The sequence below is a fragment of the Patagioenas fasciata genome, chromosome Z, assembly GCF_037038585.1.
Source record: "Patagioenas fasciata isolate bPatFas1 chromosome Z, bPatFas1.hap1, whole genome shotgun sequence".
NCBI lineage: Eukaryota > Metazoa > Chordata > Aves > Columbiformes > Columbidae > Patagioenas > Patagioenas fasciata.
Genome location: NC_092560.1, coordinates 48,749,466 through 48,765,565, shown reverse-complemented (window position 1 = coordinate 48,765,565; position 16,100 = coordinate 48,749,466). Strand labels below are relative to the sequence as shown.

General features: G+C 38.1%; 1 protein-coding gene across 3 annotated transcripts in view; it reads left to right on the top strand.

Moving 5' to 3' along the window:
- EPB41L4A (erythrocyte membrane protein band 4.1 like 4A) overlaps positions 1 to 16,100 on the top strand; it is a 131,198-nt gene that overhangs the window by 81,842 nt on the left and 33,256 nt on the right. For all 3 annotated transcript variants that reach the window (XM_071802872.1, XM_071802874.1, XM_071802873.1), the window contains 4 exons: positions 4,067 to 4,158; positions 4,688 to 4,765; positions 8,557 to 8,669; positions 15,037 to 15,118. In XM_071802872.1, the coding sequence (XP_071658973.1) occupies positions 4,067 to 4,158; positions 4,688 to 4,765; positions 8,557 to 8,669; positions 15,037 to 15,118 (365 nt within the window). The remainder of the gene's footprint in view (positions 1 to 4,066; positions 4,159 to 4,687; positions 4,766 to 8,556; positions 8,670 to 15,036; positions 15,119 to 16,100) is intronic.

Below are 16,100 nucleotides of genomic sequence, written 5' to 3'. Positions count from 1 at the left end.
TTGGACTGAGGCCAGTTGTCTGAGGTTCAACAAAGCCAAGTGCCAGGTCCTGCCCTTGGGTCACAACAACCCCAGGCAGTGCCATAGGCTCGGGGAAGAGTGGCTGGAACGCTGCCTGGTGGAAGGGAATCCGGGTGTGTTAATTAACAGCCAGCTGAACATGAGCCAGCAGTGTAACCAGGTGGCCAAAAAGGCCAACAGCATCCTGACTTGTATCAGAAATAGTATCACCAGCAGGACTAGGGAAGTGGTTGTGCCAGTGTACCTGGCACTGGTGAGGCCCCACCTTGGACGCTGTGTCCAGTTTTTGGGCCCCTCATCATAAGAAGGATACTGAGGAACTAGATAGAGTGTAGAGGAGGGTGTCAAAGCTGGTGGAGGATCTGGAGCACAAGTCTTGTGAGGGAACTGGGGCTGTTTAGCCTGAAGAACAGAAGTCTGAAGCGAGACCTTATAACTTTCTACAACTACCTGAAAGGAGGTTGTAGCATGGAGAGTGTTGGTCTCTTCTCCCAGGTAGCAAGTGATAGGATGAGAGGAAATGACCTCAAGTTGTGCCAGGGGAGGTTTAGATGGTATATTAGGAAAAAATTCTTAATGGAAAGGGTTGTCAGGCATTGGAACAGGCTGCTCAGGGAAGTGGTGGAGTCACCATCCCTGGAGGTGTAGATGAGGTTCTTACGCACATGGTTTAGTGCTAGAGTTAGGTTAGGTTATGGTTGGACTTGATGATCCTGAGGGTCTCTTCCAACTGAAAGGATTCTGTGATTCCATGCATCACTTGTGCTAGTCTTATCCCTCCTCCCCTGGATGAAAATAGTGGTGAGGCTATGGCAATATGAGCTTTAGCATGTTTTGGAGGCTGCAGGACAAGCTTTTAAAGCATTTGAAATGAGACGAATATTTTATATTTGTCCTCATAGTTTTTTAGCATCTTGCCTTTTACCAGAGTAGGAGAAGATAATCCAGTAGCTCAACAACTAGGCACCGCCACAATGGTTATGCCTGTCCTTTTGCAGCCTCTAGCTGTGTTGTCCTGCCCCACCTCCCGCCTCGATGGTGCAAGTCACAGCTGTGATCAAAAATCACCACACAAATATGAGCAGTTTTCTGCTTGTTTGGTGAACACAACTGCCTTCCTAAAGGAACGAACACTAAAGCTGGTTGGAAGGAAAGGGGAGGTCTCCAGAGTGTGCGCAGGACCAGGACCGCTCTGGAAGCAGTAGTAAAACTACAATAGGTCTTTTCAGACATATAAGAATAATAATTAAAAAAAAAAACAAAACAAAACAACTAACTGTCAGTATCTGTAAGAGAATAAAATTGTCCAAGATGCTAAACATATTACTTTTTAATGGCAACAAAAGTTCATGGTGTTAACAGGTAAGGTCGTCTTTGCTTTACTTATAAAAATCAGTTTATTCCTTTACAGCAAAAAGATTACATCTGGAAGATTATACTACCTCCAGTACTGCTTAATTTGTATATATGCATTTACAGATTGTGAGTTTAATCTTGATGCTCTTGAAAGCCTTAAATAGTCTTAAAAAGTAAATGGAGGAAGTTCTAAACCTAGATGTGCTGTGTGCAGTGTCATGTTGGACTTAGTTGCAGTAATTACTGAATCCTTCACAAAAAACCATGAAAAATGGTAGAAGAATTATGAATTGTCTCCTCTGTGTTGGTGAACTATCATCTAAATGAACATTTTAGGCTTTATTTCTCCCTCTTTTAGCTGCTATTTAACTTATTAGAGGCATCCATTCTGAGGCAATAGTTTTCAGACGTGCTTTTTCTTCAAATTCAAATAAATAAACCTCAGTGTGTAATCAGAAAGCTTGTTGATCCATCTGCTGATTTTTAGGCATCTGTTTCATTTTCCACATCTGAATTCCATAACTTGTTGATAAATTTGATCTATAGAGTTATTTCCTTAGTGCCTTTGATTGCTGCATACTAAGTATAGATGTTTCAGCACTTAATCATTAACATTTTTTCCTTACCAGCTGAGCTTTCTTCCACCTTAGAAAATATTGCCTTCAAATGATGGAATCAATAGTGATTGCTTTAATGTTAACTTAAAAATTAGAAAAAATGGACAAGTAGAACTTTTTCCTTGATGGGAATCTTTCCCTGAATTCCAGTGGCATTCGAACTGGGCTAATAATAAGATGATGTTATAGAAATACCTTATTTTAAAAAGAATCTTTCAAAAAAAGCTGAAACACCCCTGGCTTCTCTCCGCCCCTGTTACTGTTACATTTATACAGTCCTAGATTTATACAGTCCTACAATTACATTCGACCTTTTGAAGGCGAGTGCCAAGCTGATGTGGCTCCTGTTGAAAATGAGTTTGACAGCCCTGTACTGTATAATAATTTAATGCTATACATAGCAAGCTCAGATAAATCCTAGTTTTCAGCATTCTCAGTGGCTGTGTATTGTAGTGTACTCCTCTTTCTTTCTGTGATGCCGTAGAGAGGAAAATGTGCTTTGTGGGGAAGGCTAGATGATGTTTACCTTTTCTTGGATATTTCATGGGGCTGTTCCAACCAGCCATTACACGAACTAAAATAATCCATGTGAGAAAATAAGCCCCGTTTGTATGTCTCTCCTTTATTTATTTATTTTTTTTTAAGGGAATGAAACCTCAACTGTTCTAATCACAGATTATGTCTTTTATACTGATATTTGTTTCAAGGTGGAGGAAAGGCTGCTTGAGCAGGTAATTTGTGATTTTGTGAGGCTGACTGACAGCTGTTAATAGAAATATAACTGGGTTTTTTTTTGTTAGAGGTGAAATTTTGAATTCTGGAGAACATATTGAATTAGTTCATAGTTTGCAAGGTGCTTGCAGGTCACTGTTCTTCATTAAATGATGAGTAGGAGGAACTTGCCAGAACTCTTTACCTGTGTATGTGTGGCACTACGCAAGTATGACTAATGCAAGGGCATCCATTTCCTAAAATCAGCTGCCGAAAGTGGTATGAATCATACTCCCTTTGTAACTGACATATTGGAGAAATGGTTTTAGGACTCAGTTTTCTTACAGATTGTATCCTACCACGCCAAGAATTCACACGGGAGTCAGTGGGACTACTCATTGTTTGTGCAAATCACAGATACAAAACCAAGTACTGAAGTTTACTGAGTGATAGATATATGGAATTGTATTTTATATGAACATATTTGAATGTTTAGGTTGTTGGATATAAGAACTGTCATGTAGCTGTTGCTTCATCTTGCCTGTTGCAAGTATTTTGTAATTTGTGTATGTCTGACTTCTCTTTCATCCTTCCTGTTTCTCATGTCTACTGTACTGACTGCCAGTTTCCAGTGATTAGTTTTTAAGCTTTGAGTGTTCTTTTTTTGTTGTCTCCCTGAAGAGATTTTAAGGTAGATTTTTATGGTTTTTACCTTTGACCTTTTTCCTAGTATTTTGAATTATTCTGAAATCAGCTAGTTTTTAATTCTTTTTAATCTTCCCTTCCTCTCTCTCTTTTTTTTTTTTTTTTTTTTTTTTTTTTTAATTTCCAGATTTACCTTGGTTCTTTTCTACATATATGTTTGGTGAATTTTCTCTGTGTTGTTGCCTCATATTAGCTCATCACAAATGTTGAGTTTATTTCTTTCACTTATTCTTGCCTTTTTGCATAATGTTAAATAGAGCCTTGGGAAAATATTTTTGCTTGACATCTGAGCTGTGGTTTCAGAAAACATCAGAAATGTTATTTGAAAAAAACTTTATACTTTTAAAATAGGAAAAAGCTGATATCTGTGAACAAGAGTGAAGAAACAGAAGTATTTCAATAATCTCGTTTCTCTTCTGTTTTTCTCTGGCTAAGGAATTGATTCTTTAAATAATTATTTATCTTTTTTCATGCAATGAGAAACCAAAAAGGAAACCTCTTTTAAATGAAGAATTCTACAGACTTATAGAACCTGGTTTTCTTCATACTTACATCTTTTTTTTTATATACATGCATATGAGATGGTTCTTGAGTTCAGTACATGAAGATTCACCTCACTGGTGCAATCCTTCCTGACAATATTGATTTGTTTTCAGTGCAATGAAACTTCCTTCTTTTTTGAAGCACATGACAAGACTACATGCAAACATCTCTGGAAATGCTGTGTAGAACATCATATGTTTTTCAGGTGAGTGACGCAGAAGTTGTGGTTTCATTACCCAAAGGAGGGAGATTATATTGAGAAAGAAACTTCTTTATATGCCCAGAGTGGTGTAGCACAGGCTTGCTGCCTGGAAACACATTATTGCTCTTGGTTCTAGAATGTTTTTAAAAGCCTTTGCCTTCCTTTTTCTTACAATGACGTGAAACAATTTTAAAATTTAGTAGTTTGGGGATTTCTTTTGTTTTAGAATTCTTTTAAAATTTTTGCCTGCTCCTGTGAAATAATAAGCAAAAGGCTGCTGTTGCCAACAGTTTACAGTAGACCTTGAAATAAAGTTGTGTGTAGTCAAAAGAGGAGGGCATAAACATGTGGTTTTGTGGAGCTCCCAATCCCATAACCGTCTGCCTGGAGGTAGGGATGAAGAGGGACTAGCAGAAAGTTGGGCTTTTTTGAACCCGAAGTTTGTGCTTCTCTTTAATTTTCTTGGGAAGAGGACTGTAGTTGTGTGACCTATCTATGTAACTTACTCTGTTCTGTTTTTCAAACTACATAGAGTGCCAGAGAATGAATCAAACTCTCTGTCAAGAAAATTCAGCAAGTTTGGGTCCATAGGTTATAAACATCGGTACAGGTGAGTTTATTTCATTGGTTAAACTTCAACCAATTCCTTCTTTATTCCTTCTTTTCTCTTACAATGAAAGAAAAACCCCACCCAGGCTGACTCAGAGCAGTTCTACTAACAAAGCATGAATAGAGACCATTTTAACAGATTCCCTTTGTGAATCTGACAGTTTTGGGACAAATGTGAGTTACTTTGTATTCTCTAGATCCTCACAGTTGGCTAGGGCCTGCTGTAGCCCGCACTGAACGTGAGAGCAGCCTTGGCAATGCTTGAAGTCAAAATCTCCTTACAAGTTCTGAAATTATGTTAATGTCCTAAAGGGTTTTTCCTGGCAACTGAGGAATAGCAAAGCAAGGAGGCATGTTGGCTGCTGCCTTTCTTCTGAGAATTAGCAAAGGATTGGTGCGAAGACTTCTATGAAGTCTGTAACTGTGATGCCCTTTACGGCTGCAAATGAGCTGTGGCAAGGGCTCTTCATCCAAATGGTTATGTCTAATCCTGTAGCAGTACTGCTGGTACAGTGCTGTTGTTCAAGAATAACCATGAGGGCAGAACTAAAGGGAGAGGGGAGCTGGCAAAATTGGATATGTGTTAAAGGCTGCAAGCCTTGAAAGATGCAGTAAAATTCAGAGTAAGGGTGTATAGGAGGCACTTAGTCTTGATTTTAGCCTGAGTTAACCAAGCAGACAGTGTGATATGAAGGACAGTTAATACTGTGATACACAGGAAGATGTGGCAGGGAGACTGGATTTAAGATCCTCCGGCTGCTGTGCCACAAAGGACTAGCAGGATACAAGATGTAGTTAAAACTGTAAGGTGTCAAAAATCCAATAGTTTTAACTGAGTTTTATTGAGACTTCATGTTTTTAAGTCTGTTGAAATGACAGGGTCTTTGTCTAATGAGTAAGGCACTTGGTTTTGAAATTGGCAACCACTGTTATAAATCCAGTTCTGTCACATTGGCTGAACAATTTTGAGCCAAATCATTTATGGTCTGATTTTTAGACTTGCTTTAGGGTTTTGTATTCAGTGAACCTGAAAGGGAGGATGGAAAGCAGCAAATCAAAACCACATCTGAAAGCCAGGCCCGTTTTTCCATTTTCATTTTCCCTTTTGGTCAACTGGGCATAAAAATAGTTTTAAATCTTTAGTAGTTATTTTGAAGCTGATGGGTGAAAAGTCCCTGTTTACTATTGAAGGAAAATTCTAGAGTTTTTTTTTCATGGTCTGCAAGTATACCAGGTTTGTTTAGGTTTAGTTTTGGCCTGTCTGTCTATCTCTTCTTCCTGTCTGTATTTCTACCATCACTCAGGAAATACATGGATCATAATGAGTACGGCCAACAGTCATTAGGCAGTTCCTTGTCACGGCCTCTTTCGAACACTTTTCTAAAAGCAAGAAAACCATAATACCCAATTCCTCGAGCAGCTCTGGGATTAGAGTTAATATCTGTTGTAGGTACTAACAGCATTGTGTAAAGGTAGCACTTGTCCTCAGTCAATCGCAATTCATAGTCAACTGTCTGTTACCCTTGGATGCAAAATCTGGCTTGTAAGGAAGGAGATACTCATGGAGAGATGACTATGCCAGTTCTGAGCCTGAGCTCATGTGAGTGACTCTGGATTGTCTGCAGCCAGGATCACTGGTGTGTTTCTGTGTCATCTTTACCAAAGTATTCAATAATAACACAGATTATTTGGCTTATCACATTATCTGGCATGATCCAGCTTCTCCTTAGTGTATATGATAGGGGAGTGATAGTACTGCCTTTTGAGTTTCTAGTTAGATCCTGATCCAGGTTACCCTATCTGCAAAAATGGAGAGGAGTTTGGTGGGTTCCTGACAGAGTACTGGGGGTGAGAGTTTCCTCTGTTGGACCATTTCAGCAGACTGGAACAGGGCACTGGTGCTGGGGAGGAGAAAGCTTTGTACTTAGCACAACCTTCCAATCAATTAAAAAAAAATAGCATGAAGCAGTTAACTATGTTTGAGTTATTCCAGCTGGTGGTGCATTTATGTTCATCTTCCTTTTTTAATAAGTTTCAAGGGTGATCTGTGGTATGGCTTGCCTTGTTGAGATGATGATCACTGCGGACAGCTATGTTTATAATTTTAATTTTGTCTAGAAAACATGAAAGTATGTATTGCCCTTCTAGTATGAAGTGTTCCCTGTTTTGCTGTAGTAATACTTGAGGACTCCCTATGACCTAAGTGGATGTTCTTGTAAACGTAGGTTGTGATATCTAGTTGCACCATATTGATTATACAGTGCTAATGATAAATAGTGATAATCAATTGGGGATTGACATGTGAACTCTTCTTGGAGTTCAGAACAGCACTATCAGCATTTTCACGTGCTTCAAGAATCTTTGCTTTGCTTATCTATCAGCTTTGATTGTCTTCCCTCTTTGTTTTGCTCGCTCTTGTATCACCAAAAGCAATAACGGTGTTGTGTATCTATATATATCTTCAGCTCAAAACAGAATTAATAATCCCACCATTGAGTGTATATTTGCAGGAACAATAATATCTTTTGGCTTTTTTTTTTTTTCCTTCTAGGTGCTTCTCATTAGGTGACAGGCAGTTTTCAGGAAAACAATTTTCTTGTCTTAAGCTCAGATGCTTTGGTTAATATGTGGAGGTGTTAATGTGCATGGAAGGTCTTATTCCCAGATGATTTGTTAAAACTGCTTATGAAAGTTGCAAGACCAGCATGGTTGACAAACTTGAAAGTTGAGCTGAAATGTTTTCTGGTTTGCTTGGGAACAGAAAAACCATTGAACTGAATATCAAACCCCAGCATTACTGTGATGTAATGCTAGATTATTTTTTTTTTTTTGTCCTTTAATTCTTTTACAAATTTTGAGAAGATAAAAATTCTGTAGTGCTGACTACCCCTACGGGGTTATTGGTGAATATACAATTAGTACTTAGTGTATTCTATTAGCATAACTTAGAAAATCTACAAATGTAATGCCTATGTAGTTGCTTGGCACTTGCTGGTATGATACCTGTTTACTTCTAAGTCATTGAACTGCAGGTGTTTAAGCAACTGGAATTTAAAGGTAGCAATTACTTCTCTTGTGTATTAAGTTTCCAGAAGCAAACATGGAGGTTTGGGGAGGAATATGAGGCCCGTTTTACATTTTGTTATGAACACTATGTTCTGCTTAGTCATATGGAGAGGAGTATTAAAATGACCATAAAATAATTTATTTAAACTTAATTACTTATTTAAATTGCACAATTTAAATTGTGCCTTACTGTAAACGGTAATCAGGACTTCTGTTTGTTATAATTTGTGACTGTGTTAGTGAGAGCACTTTATTAAGCTTTGCTCTTCACGGGCTTTTCCATGCCCCTAAGGTTGTCATTCTACATGGCTCCCTACTGACTGGAACTGAACAATGTGTTTTCCTGAGATGAAAACTTATAGAAAGAATTCAGGAAGTAATCACATAACTTAGGAAAGTCATATGTTAGAATATTCGAGGTTACAAAAGCTCACACTATCTTAGCCTATTGCAGATAAACTAGCATTTTGTTGTGTTTGCTTAGCTCCTCTTGAAAATGCCAAATACAGAAGAAGTTGGCACAATCCCCTGGTGGTTCTGCCAGTGACTGATTCAAAACAATAGTCAGGGTAGTGCTTCTTCACAGGAAAGCCAGAGCTGGGATGAGAAGTAAATAGCTAACAAAACATGCTGCCCAAACCCTAAGCACTTTTTTCAGTCTAAAGACCCTCCATTTCTTTCATCCTTTTTTGAAGTGTTTTCCAATGATTTTGTTGCATTTTCAAGTGGCAGGACATCTTTACAAATGACCAGAGACCCTTCTGTGCAGCTTCCGCGGCCGAACCAGTGCATTGAAAGAAGTCGCAGCAAGACTTACCCCAAAAGAACACAACAGACAGGTAAGTCCTTCTTTGCTGGGCTTGTGGACAAATGTTTCTTTGGTTCATTTCACTTTCAAGAGGTGACTCAGAACTACCACAGTGTCCTCAAATGATCTCTCAGAATGGATTCTTTCTTTTACCTCAGGTCAGTATTTATACCTAACCTTAACTGGATCTAAAAACTCCAGCTTTGTGCATAAAAGAAAGAGAATGGTGTGGATCAAATGCGATAAAACCACATGTTTGTAGGTCTATTGTATAATATGAAAAAGAATTGAGAACATGTATTTTTGTCAAAAGTCTTGTCTTTTGCTAAAAATTTTATACCTGTATGTCTTGGTTGATATCCCGTTTTTCCAGCTGCTTGACCCTAGGTGCTTCTTTTTTACATCCTCTTCCCAGTTCAAGGGCAGTGTCCCTTTATTCTGATAGTAAGTGGAAAAGAAGTTTATGCCATGCCCTCTTCAATATTTAGCATGCTCAGATGTGTGAACTGAAAATCTGTTCTACATGCTGAAGATGTCAGGGGAAGCTGCAAGTTTTTACGGCTGTTAGAGGAAACAAATAAGATTAATGAATCCCAGGAGTTATGCCCAGAATAATGAATGTTTCCTGCAATTTAGTAATAGGAGCAAAAAGCTTTTCTAATGTCAAGCTCCGGTTCTACATGTGATTACGTGTGTATGATTAGCTTCATCTATCACACCAGTCACCTTGATTTAAGTCGAACTCATGCATGAAGTATGCGTGTATGTGTGTTAGCAGTTTGAGAAAAAACTTGTCTGGGCTTTAAAATGTAAGCAAGATTATCTTTATCATGGGTTAGTAGGGCATTATAAACTTTTGAGAGTCACCATTTTTAACAAGAGAACAGGTATATGTCTCTTGAAACCTCCCATGTTTATTCTGGATGGTGACTTTTGACTCAGAAGTAAAACTGGTGTGTTCTGCCCTTTAGCTGACACAGCTTTTGAAGTGCAGTGTAATTAAAACTATTGCCCCTGGAATATGCGAGCAGTTTACAACATATTTTTTAAAATTTTATTTTATTTAGCTAAGTGTAAGAAGAGAACGATCACTTTGTTTTCTGATTGTTATCTTTTTGTTGTGTCTACAGTTGTCAGTGGGAGCCTAAGAGGACAAAAAGCTGTTCACTCTTGAACCTAGTGACTTAGACTTTTGTCTGGCTGGGCCAACCCATTTTTAGGGTGGTAGTTCCCACCTCATTAATCCCCAGTTCAATTATGCAGAATATTGTGTAGGTATTCAGAGCTAAACTTGCCAGTTGAAACGTGGCCCGTAGTTGAAAACAGTGTTTGCTGTAGCACAGGCAGTGAAAATCAGTCTATATTGTTGCAGGCTGTGTGTTGTACTTGTTAAATTTTTTCTCTCTTTGACTGGAAGTGTGAGGAAAACTGAAACCTCCCTGTGGCCTGTTCTGCTGATGTAACCTGATGCAGAATTCCCTGGGCAACATCTATTTGTTGTTTTGGTGGATTTAAATACTTTGTTTTACTTAAAAAGGCTGCTTTTTTGCCATCTTACTGATATGTATTTTTGTAATCTGTATCACCCATCTGGGTTGGTTCGCTGTTAATTAAATATAATTGATACCCATGTGTTCTCAGTGAGCAGTTATTTTACACTGGGGCAGGTGTATTACTTCAAATGATTTTTAAGTTAAATGAATTTGTTTTGTTTCCCACTTAAAATAAGGGCTAAAGGAAGAAAGCTGTGTCATTCAAATTCCATCTTACCATATAATGAGCATATTTTTTACTCTTTATTTTTTCATTTTGTATTTGGGTATTCACAATGATAAACATCTAGTACTTTTTCTCGATTTAAATGGGCTTTCAGATGCTAAAGGCAGACTAACACTACTCCATGTGTTAAACACTGCATGACAGTCTATTGCATGTCACTAGGAAAAATCCACCCCTTTTCACCTAAACTGATTCTTGGATATAGCAAAGTCCATTTCACACAATAAATCAAGTCTGTTTGATATATTTTATGCATCGTTTGTTTAAAAATACTAACCCAACGTAGATTTTACTTTTAGGAAATAATTTTTATCTCAGAAATGTGCCTGCTGGTGTAAACAGTTTTATGGGTTACTTAAAACTTTCCCTGACTGAAATGTTTGAGAGAACAGTATGACATTTCTTCTTAAAATAAATATTCGTTTTGCATAGTGAGATTATGCTGATGGTTGCAATTGATCACTACTCCTTTGTTCTTGCATTTGTGTTTCTAGTATGGTATAATAAGATCAAATATGCGTTGTTCGGGATTTTAAACGGTGATTTCAGTTGTCATGTACTACATATTTCCTATGGTGTTTTCTGCCAAATGCCACTTAAAGTGAGATCCAAGTGGTTATGGCTTACAATTTAGCTTTTTGGAATGAAAAGCAGAGTTCCATTTACTCTCTCAAAACCCAAACTCAATAACAACTCTAAAATAGTTCTTATGCAGTAACTTCCTTCCGCTTTCTCGGAGGTCAGCATCTTTCTTCATCTGCTTCTTTACTTTTTTTCTTTTCTTAAGAATGCAAAATTAAGTGCACGACGGGCTTCTTTTCTACAGCCCATTCAATTAGCCATTCTGTTTTTTGGGTTTTTTCTTTGTTCTATTTTCTTTCTTTTTTTTTTTTTTTTTTTTTTAAATCTGTTGGCATCAGTAATCAGAGCAGCCACAGGGTTTTGGGAGCAGTTAGTAGAACCAGTAACTACAATGCATGGCTGTAGCCTGTGAAGTCTGCACTGCCTCTATCACAGAGGTGTGTGTGAAGTGCTAAAGCCTCCAGCCTCTGACATCTCATTAAAATGTTTTCCTTTTTTTGTGTACATGTTCTGGTGCTATAAGGAGTTACACAGTATGTGTTTTTTATACACAGTATGTGTTTTAAATTTTTTTTTTTTCTGTTACTTGAAGGTTAGCTATCATTTGCAGAGCTAAGCGACTAATAATGTTTTTTTGTCTCATTGGTCCCTTAAAGTATGCTGAAGTCATTAGGACTGCAGCCAGTTGGTAGACTCTTAGTTAAGAGCTCCAGTTGGTGCCAAGACAATGACAGAAAGTATTTACTTTTTATGTTTTCAGTAAAAATATTTGTATTTTAAGAGAGAAATTGAAGGAGATGATACTGTGAACAGAGAGAAACTAGGTTTCTTGTATAAAGCCACTGCCATTGACTGATTCCCATGACAGAATGGACAGTGCAGACAGTTTGGCTTTAGCATGGCAGAATATTTTTCTTAGAATCTAGATTACAGTGGTTTAAAATGCGGTAACCCCCCTTTTGTCACTTGCTTAGTACGTTGCATACCTCAGTTGTTCTAGGGTTAGTGGAAAAACCAGACCAGGAAACTTCAACGGCTGTGCAATTAGTGTTTTTATATTAGTGCATTTTGTGTATGTGTGTGTTTAGGGTGGCATTCAAGTTGGTGTTCAGTTGGAGAAGGGCTTTTTTATTTTGTGCCGTAAAGTCTTAGGTCTATAAAGTCTTTGTGCTGTAAAGTCTTAGATATATGGAAGTCCATTCATTTTTATAGGCTCTTATTAGTACACAGTGCAAAGCATGAGCTCTTATCACATGTTTTCTTTTTGATCACACTGTCTTCTGCTCTTATTATAATAGATTTAAATATAAATACTACTTCCAGATAAGGTCAGTAACATGGCTTTGATTGATAAGAAACAGGCACAACAAGCTGATTAGCTTGCCAGGCTCCTGAGGTTTTGAACACTTGAGTTTTTTAATTGTAATAGTCTATTTTAAGTGAATGCACAAATCAGCATCAAGCTGGCTGTAAAAGGGAGTCAAAGTGTGTGCATATGCCTTATTGGAAAAGTTCAGTGCAGTGAATGCTGACAATAGCTTATCTGACAAAAGGTAAACAACCAGGAAAACTTGCTATGAGTGAGATGTTTGAGATTTCCAGCTATCTAAGGTATTTTTGAGAGGCCTATTACCTTGGCATGTGAGAAACAGTGGTATAGATAAGTTAACACAGTGGAGTTCGTGTTTGTACAGTTATTCTGTAGTCTATTCTTTTATATTAGGGATACTGTATCATACAGAGGTGTATATTGATAGAACAGTACTGTAGTTAGTAAAAGTTCTTATGTGTTCTTATGTGCTCTCATCTCTATTTGTGATTTTTGACTGTGGAGGTCAGAGGAAGAATTTTGTAGCGGTCTTTTATGGCCTTAATGGAGATATGTGATTCATTTTCTGATCATTTTCACATTAATTCAAGAAAATTTTTAATGCAGTAATTCTGTTTTTTTATCAAGCAACTCATAGTGGCAGTGTAGCTATTGTTTCATTCTTCAAAACAGAAAATAATTGTATGGGCAAATATGCAGTGCTTCAGAGAGCTGATTGTCTCATATTGCATAAAATACAGGATTTATTGAGAATGCCAAAAATTTACTTTCCTTCCTGTCTCTGAATCTGTGCCCATTCTGCATTTCCTTCTTCAAAACATTCCAAATTCTTCCTAGTGCTTATGCTTGCATTAACAACAAAAAGTAGCTTGAAGGAGCAAATATTGTACAAGACAGGACCCAGGCTGCTCCCATCCCCTGCCAGGCATTAGTCTGAAAAACTAAACAGGAAAAGAAGTAAACTACATCATTAAAAGTGGTGAAGTCAAACATATAAAGGGCTTGCCTGAGTTGCTTAAGCAAAGGCGACTAATGCCACTTGAGACCCTCTGCAGTATGTGAGGCAATTGCAGAAGACTAGCAGATTTAACCTGTAGGAGAGGCAATTGATGGGCAGACAAGATGTCTCAGGATATCTCAAATTTTTGTGTTGAAGTAGAGGAGAGTCCTGAGACTTTGTGTGTCAAAGGGGCAGCATAGAAAATTGAAGGAGATGGCACAGGAATACTTTCTCTGAGACTGTGGAGAAAGCTTAAAATGCCAAATCTTGCCACAGCTTAATTTAAGATATGGCACTTTTGTTTTAGCCAAACAAAAAGGCTTTGAGTTTGTACCACTAGATTAACAACACAGATGCAGTTGCTTGTGGCCAGATGACACAGTATTAATATTTCCTTACAGACTTCAGTCAGCCTGTGTCATTATCTTCAATGAACACGCTCAGAATCCTGTCCAGATTCTGTCCTGTACCTCATCAGTGATGTTGCTTTGTTGTTTTACTTAGCATCTGTTTCTGGAGGTGGTAACAGTTTTTAAGAAATGGCTGAAATTGCCAGTTAGGTGGAAAGAGAAGATGTGAACTGAAGAAAAATTACTGATGAATATTAATAGCATAGCATGGAAACTAAAATTATAGTACCAGTAGGAACAAATGTGTCTTGATTAATATACAACTACATAGCAACCTGAATAGGACAGTTCTTTTTTTGTTTATGGTACCAAGCTGTATACATCTGTGGAGCATAATCTTATCACCCCACTTTGACGTTAACCCTGTATGAAATACCCAGATTCCCTTGGCCCTCAGTGCTCCTAATCATGAATACACAAATCAGTTTCTTTGAAGCCTGTTACATGGGAGCTCAGTAAGAAAGTGCATGTATCTTCTAATTCTTCAGGTTGCTTTTCATGGCTCAGGTGGGGACTTATGTGCCAGCAGTGTGAAAAGTGCAAGATCAAAATGGAAAGAGTATTGGGCATGAAATTGGAAACTAGGCAGATATCTTTCAAATATGGGCGAAAAGTTTCTGACTTACCAAAACTGATCCTTACCTGCCTCTATCAGAGTATTACTCCTCATTGTCTCTATTTACATTTTTATTTTTCTAATCCATTGATTTACAGTTATTATTTTCCTGTTCATATCTTAAGGTACTTTAGTGTTGCGTTACACTGTGTTGCTACATCAGCTTGAACTGGTTTCTTAGAACAAACAAATTAATCTTGCTTTTCTGTCTATTCTAATGATTGTTTTAGAGGCCATTGTTATTACATTGGAGATTCCCAAGCTTTTTCCTACCTGTATTTTCTTCACACTTGTCTTCTCATTGATAACTGATAAGGACATTCCCTTCTGGTGCCAATGGCATAGTATCTCTCTGAGAACAACAGCTTTGAACTCCTCTCTCTCATGTGGAAGAGTAATGAATGTGCCTCATGTTAAATTTTCTTGTGATGTTGTATAACTAGAAATAAGGATAAGACAAAAAAAAGTGTGATCCTTATACCTCCTTAAAAAGTAGAACATGCACCACATGTCTTGTGTATCATTTTATTTCTCATGCTGCACTGTCTTCAGTGGATGATTATGCTGAAAAGGTGTGCAAGGATATATGCTACAGGCCTGTTCTGTTTGAGAGTTTTGTGTTTTTGTTTTGTCTTGTTTTGTTTTAATTGTTTTGTTTTGTTGTTGTTGTTGTTTTCCCAGGATCTAAGAACATGAGCCAGATTACAAAAAATGTGGAAAATGAAGGAACTACAAAAATTATTGCACCTTCCCCTGTAAAAAGGTATGTAGAGCAGTAGTTGCCTTCTAGCTTTTAAGAGATTGTGTATTGCATTGAATAGAGGAACATATTTAGTAATCATTAGTAATAGTTTATCTTACTGTTAAGGTTAGGACTGCCTAATGTTCTGTGGACAAAGGTCAGAGAGTGTTGCCCAGTAATTAATTTTAACAAACCCATATCTCCTCAGCACAGAACCTGGAAACCCACAAATTGGGTCAAATTATTGGAAAGCTAAACAGTCTCCATTTTAAATATGAAAAAACACGCATTGATCCAAGGGGAATTGGTCATGCTTAGTCCTGTGAAGTCTTATGTGTCTCTCCCCTGGGAGCTGTGGACTGACTGGCAGGCCCTTAGGGGAAGGGTCTTCTGCCTAAGCACAAGGCAAGCTCTGTGTGGGATGTATGGACAGAGAAGAGCTGGGCGTGGCCTGTATTCCAGCATTGCTGTTAACCTTGCAGTCTGTTTACAGAGGTAAATCTAGAACAAAACTCATGAGTGTTTGTGTTGATCCTTCAGAGCAGTGAATTGCCAGGGCTCCTCTGGACTTGCATGGTCTGTTGTGTTTAATTATCAGTGATGAAGTGCAAATCTCTGGTTAGTAGGCATATTTGAGAGAAAGGGGTGAGGCTCAGATTAAGAAGGGGGTTTATGTCCCCACCCTTAATTTTAGGTGGAACATTGGCACCATCTTTTCACAGAATGGTTAGGGTTGGAAGGGACCTCTGCAGATCATCTAGTCCAACCCACCTGCTAACACTGGTTCACCTAGAGTGTATTGCACAAGAATGTATCCAGGCAGGTCTTCAATGTCTCCAGAGAAGCAGACTCCACAGCCTCTCTGGGCAGCCTGTTCCAGTGCTCTGGCACCCTCCAAGTAAAGAACGTTTTCCTCATATTCAGATGGAACCTCCTGTCCTTCAGTCTGTGCTCGTTACCCCTCATCCTGTCATTGGGCACCACTGAAAGGAGTCTGTCCCAT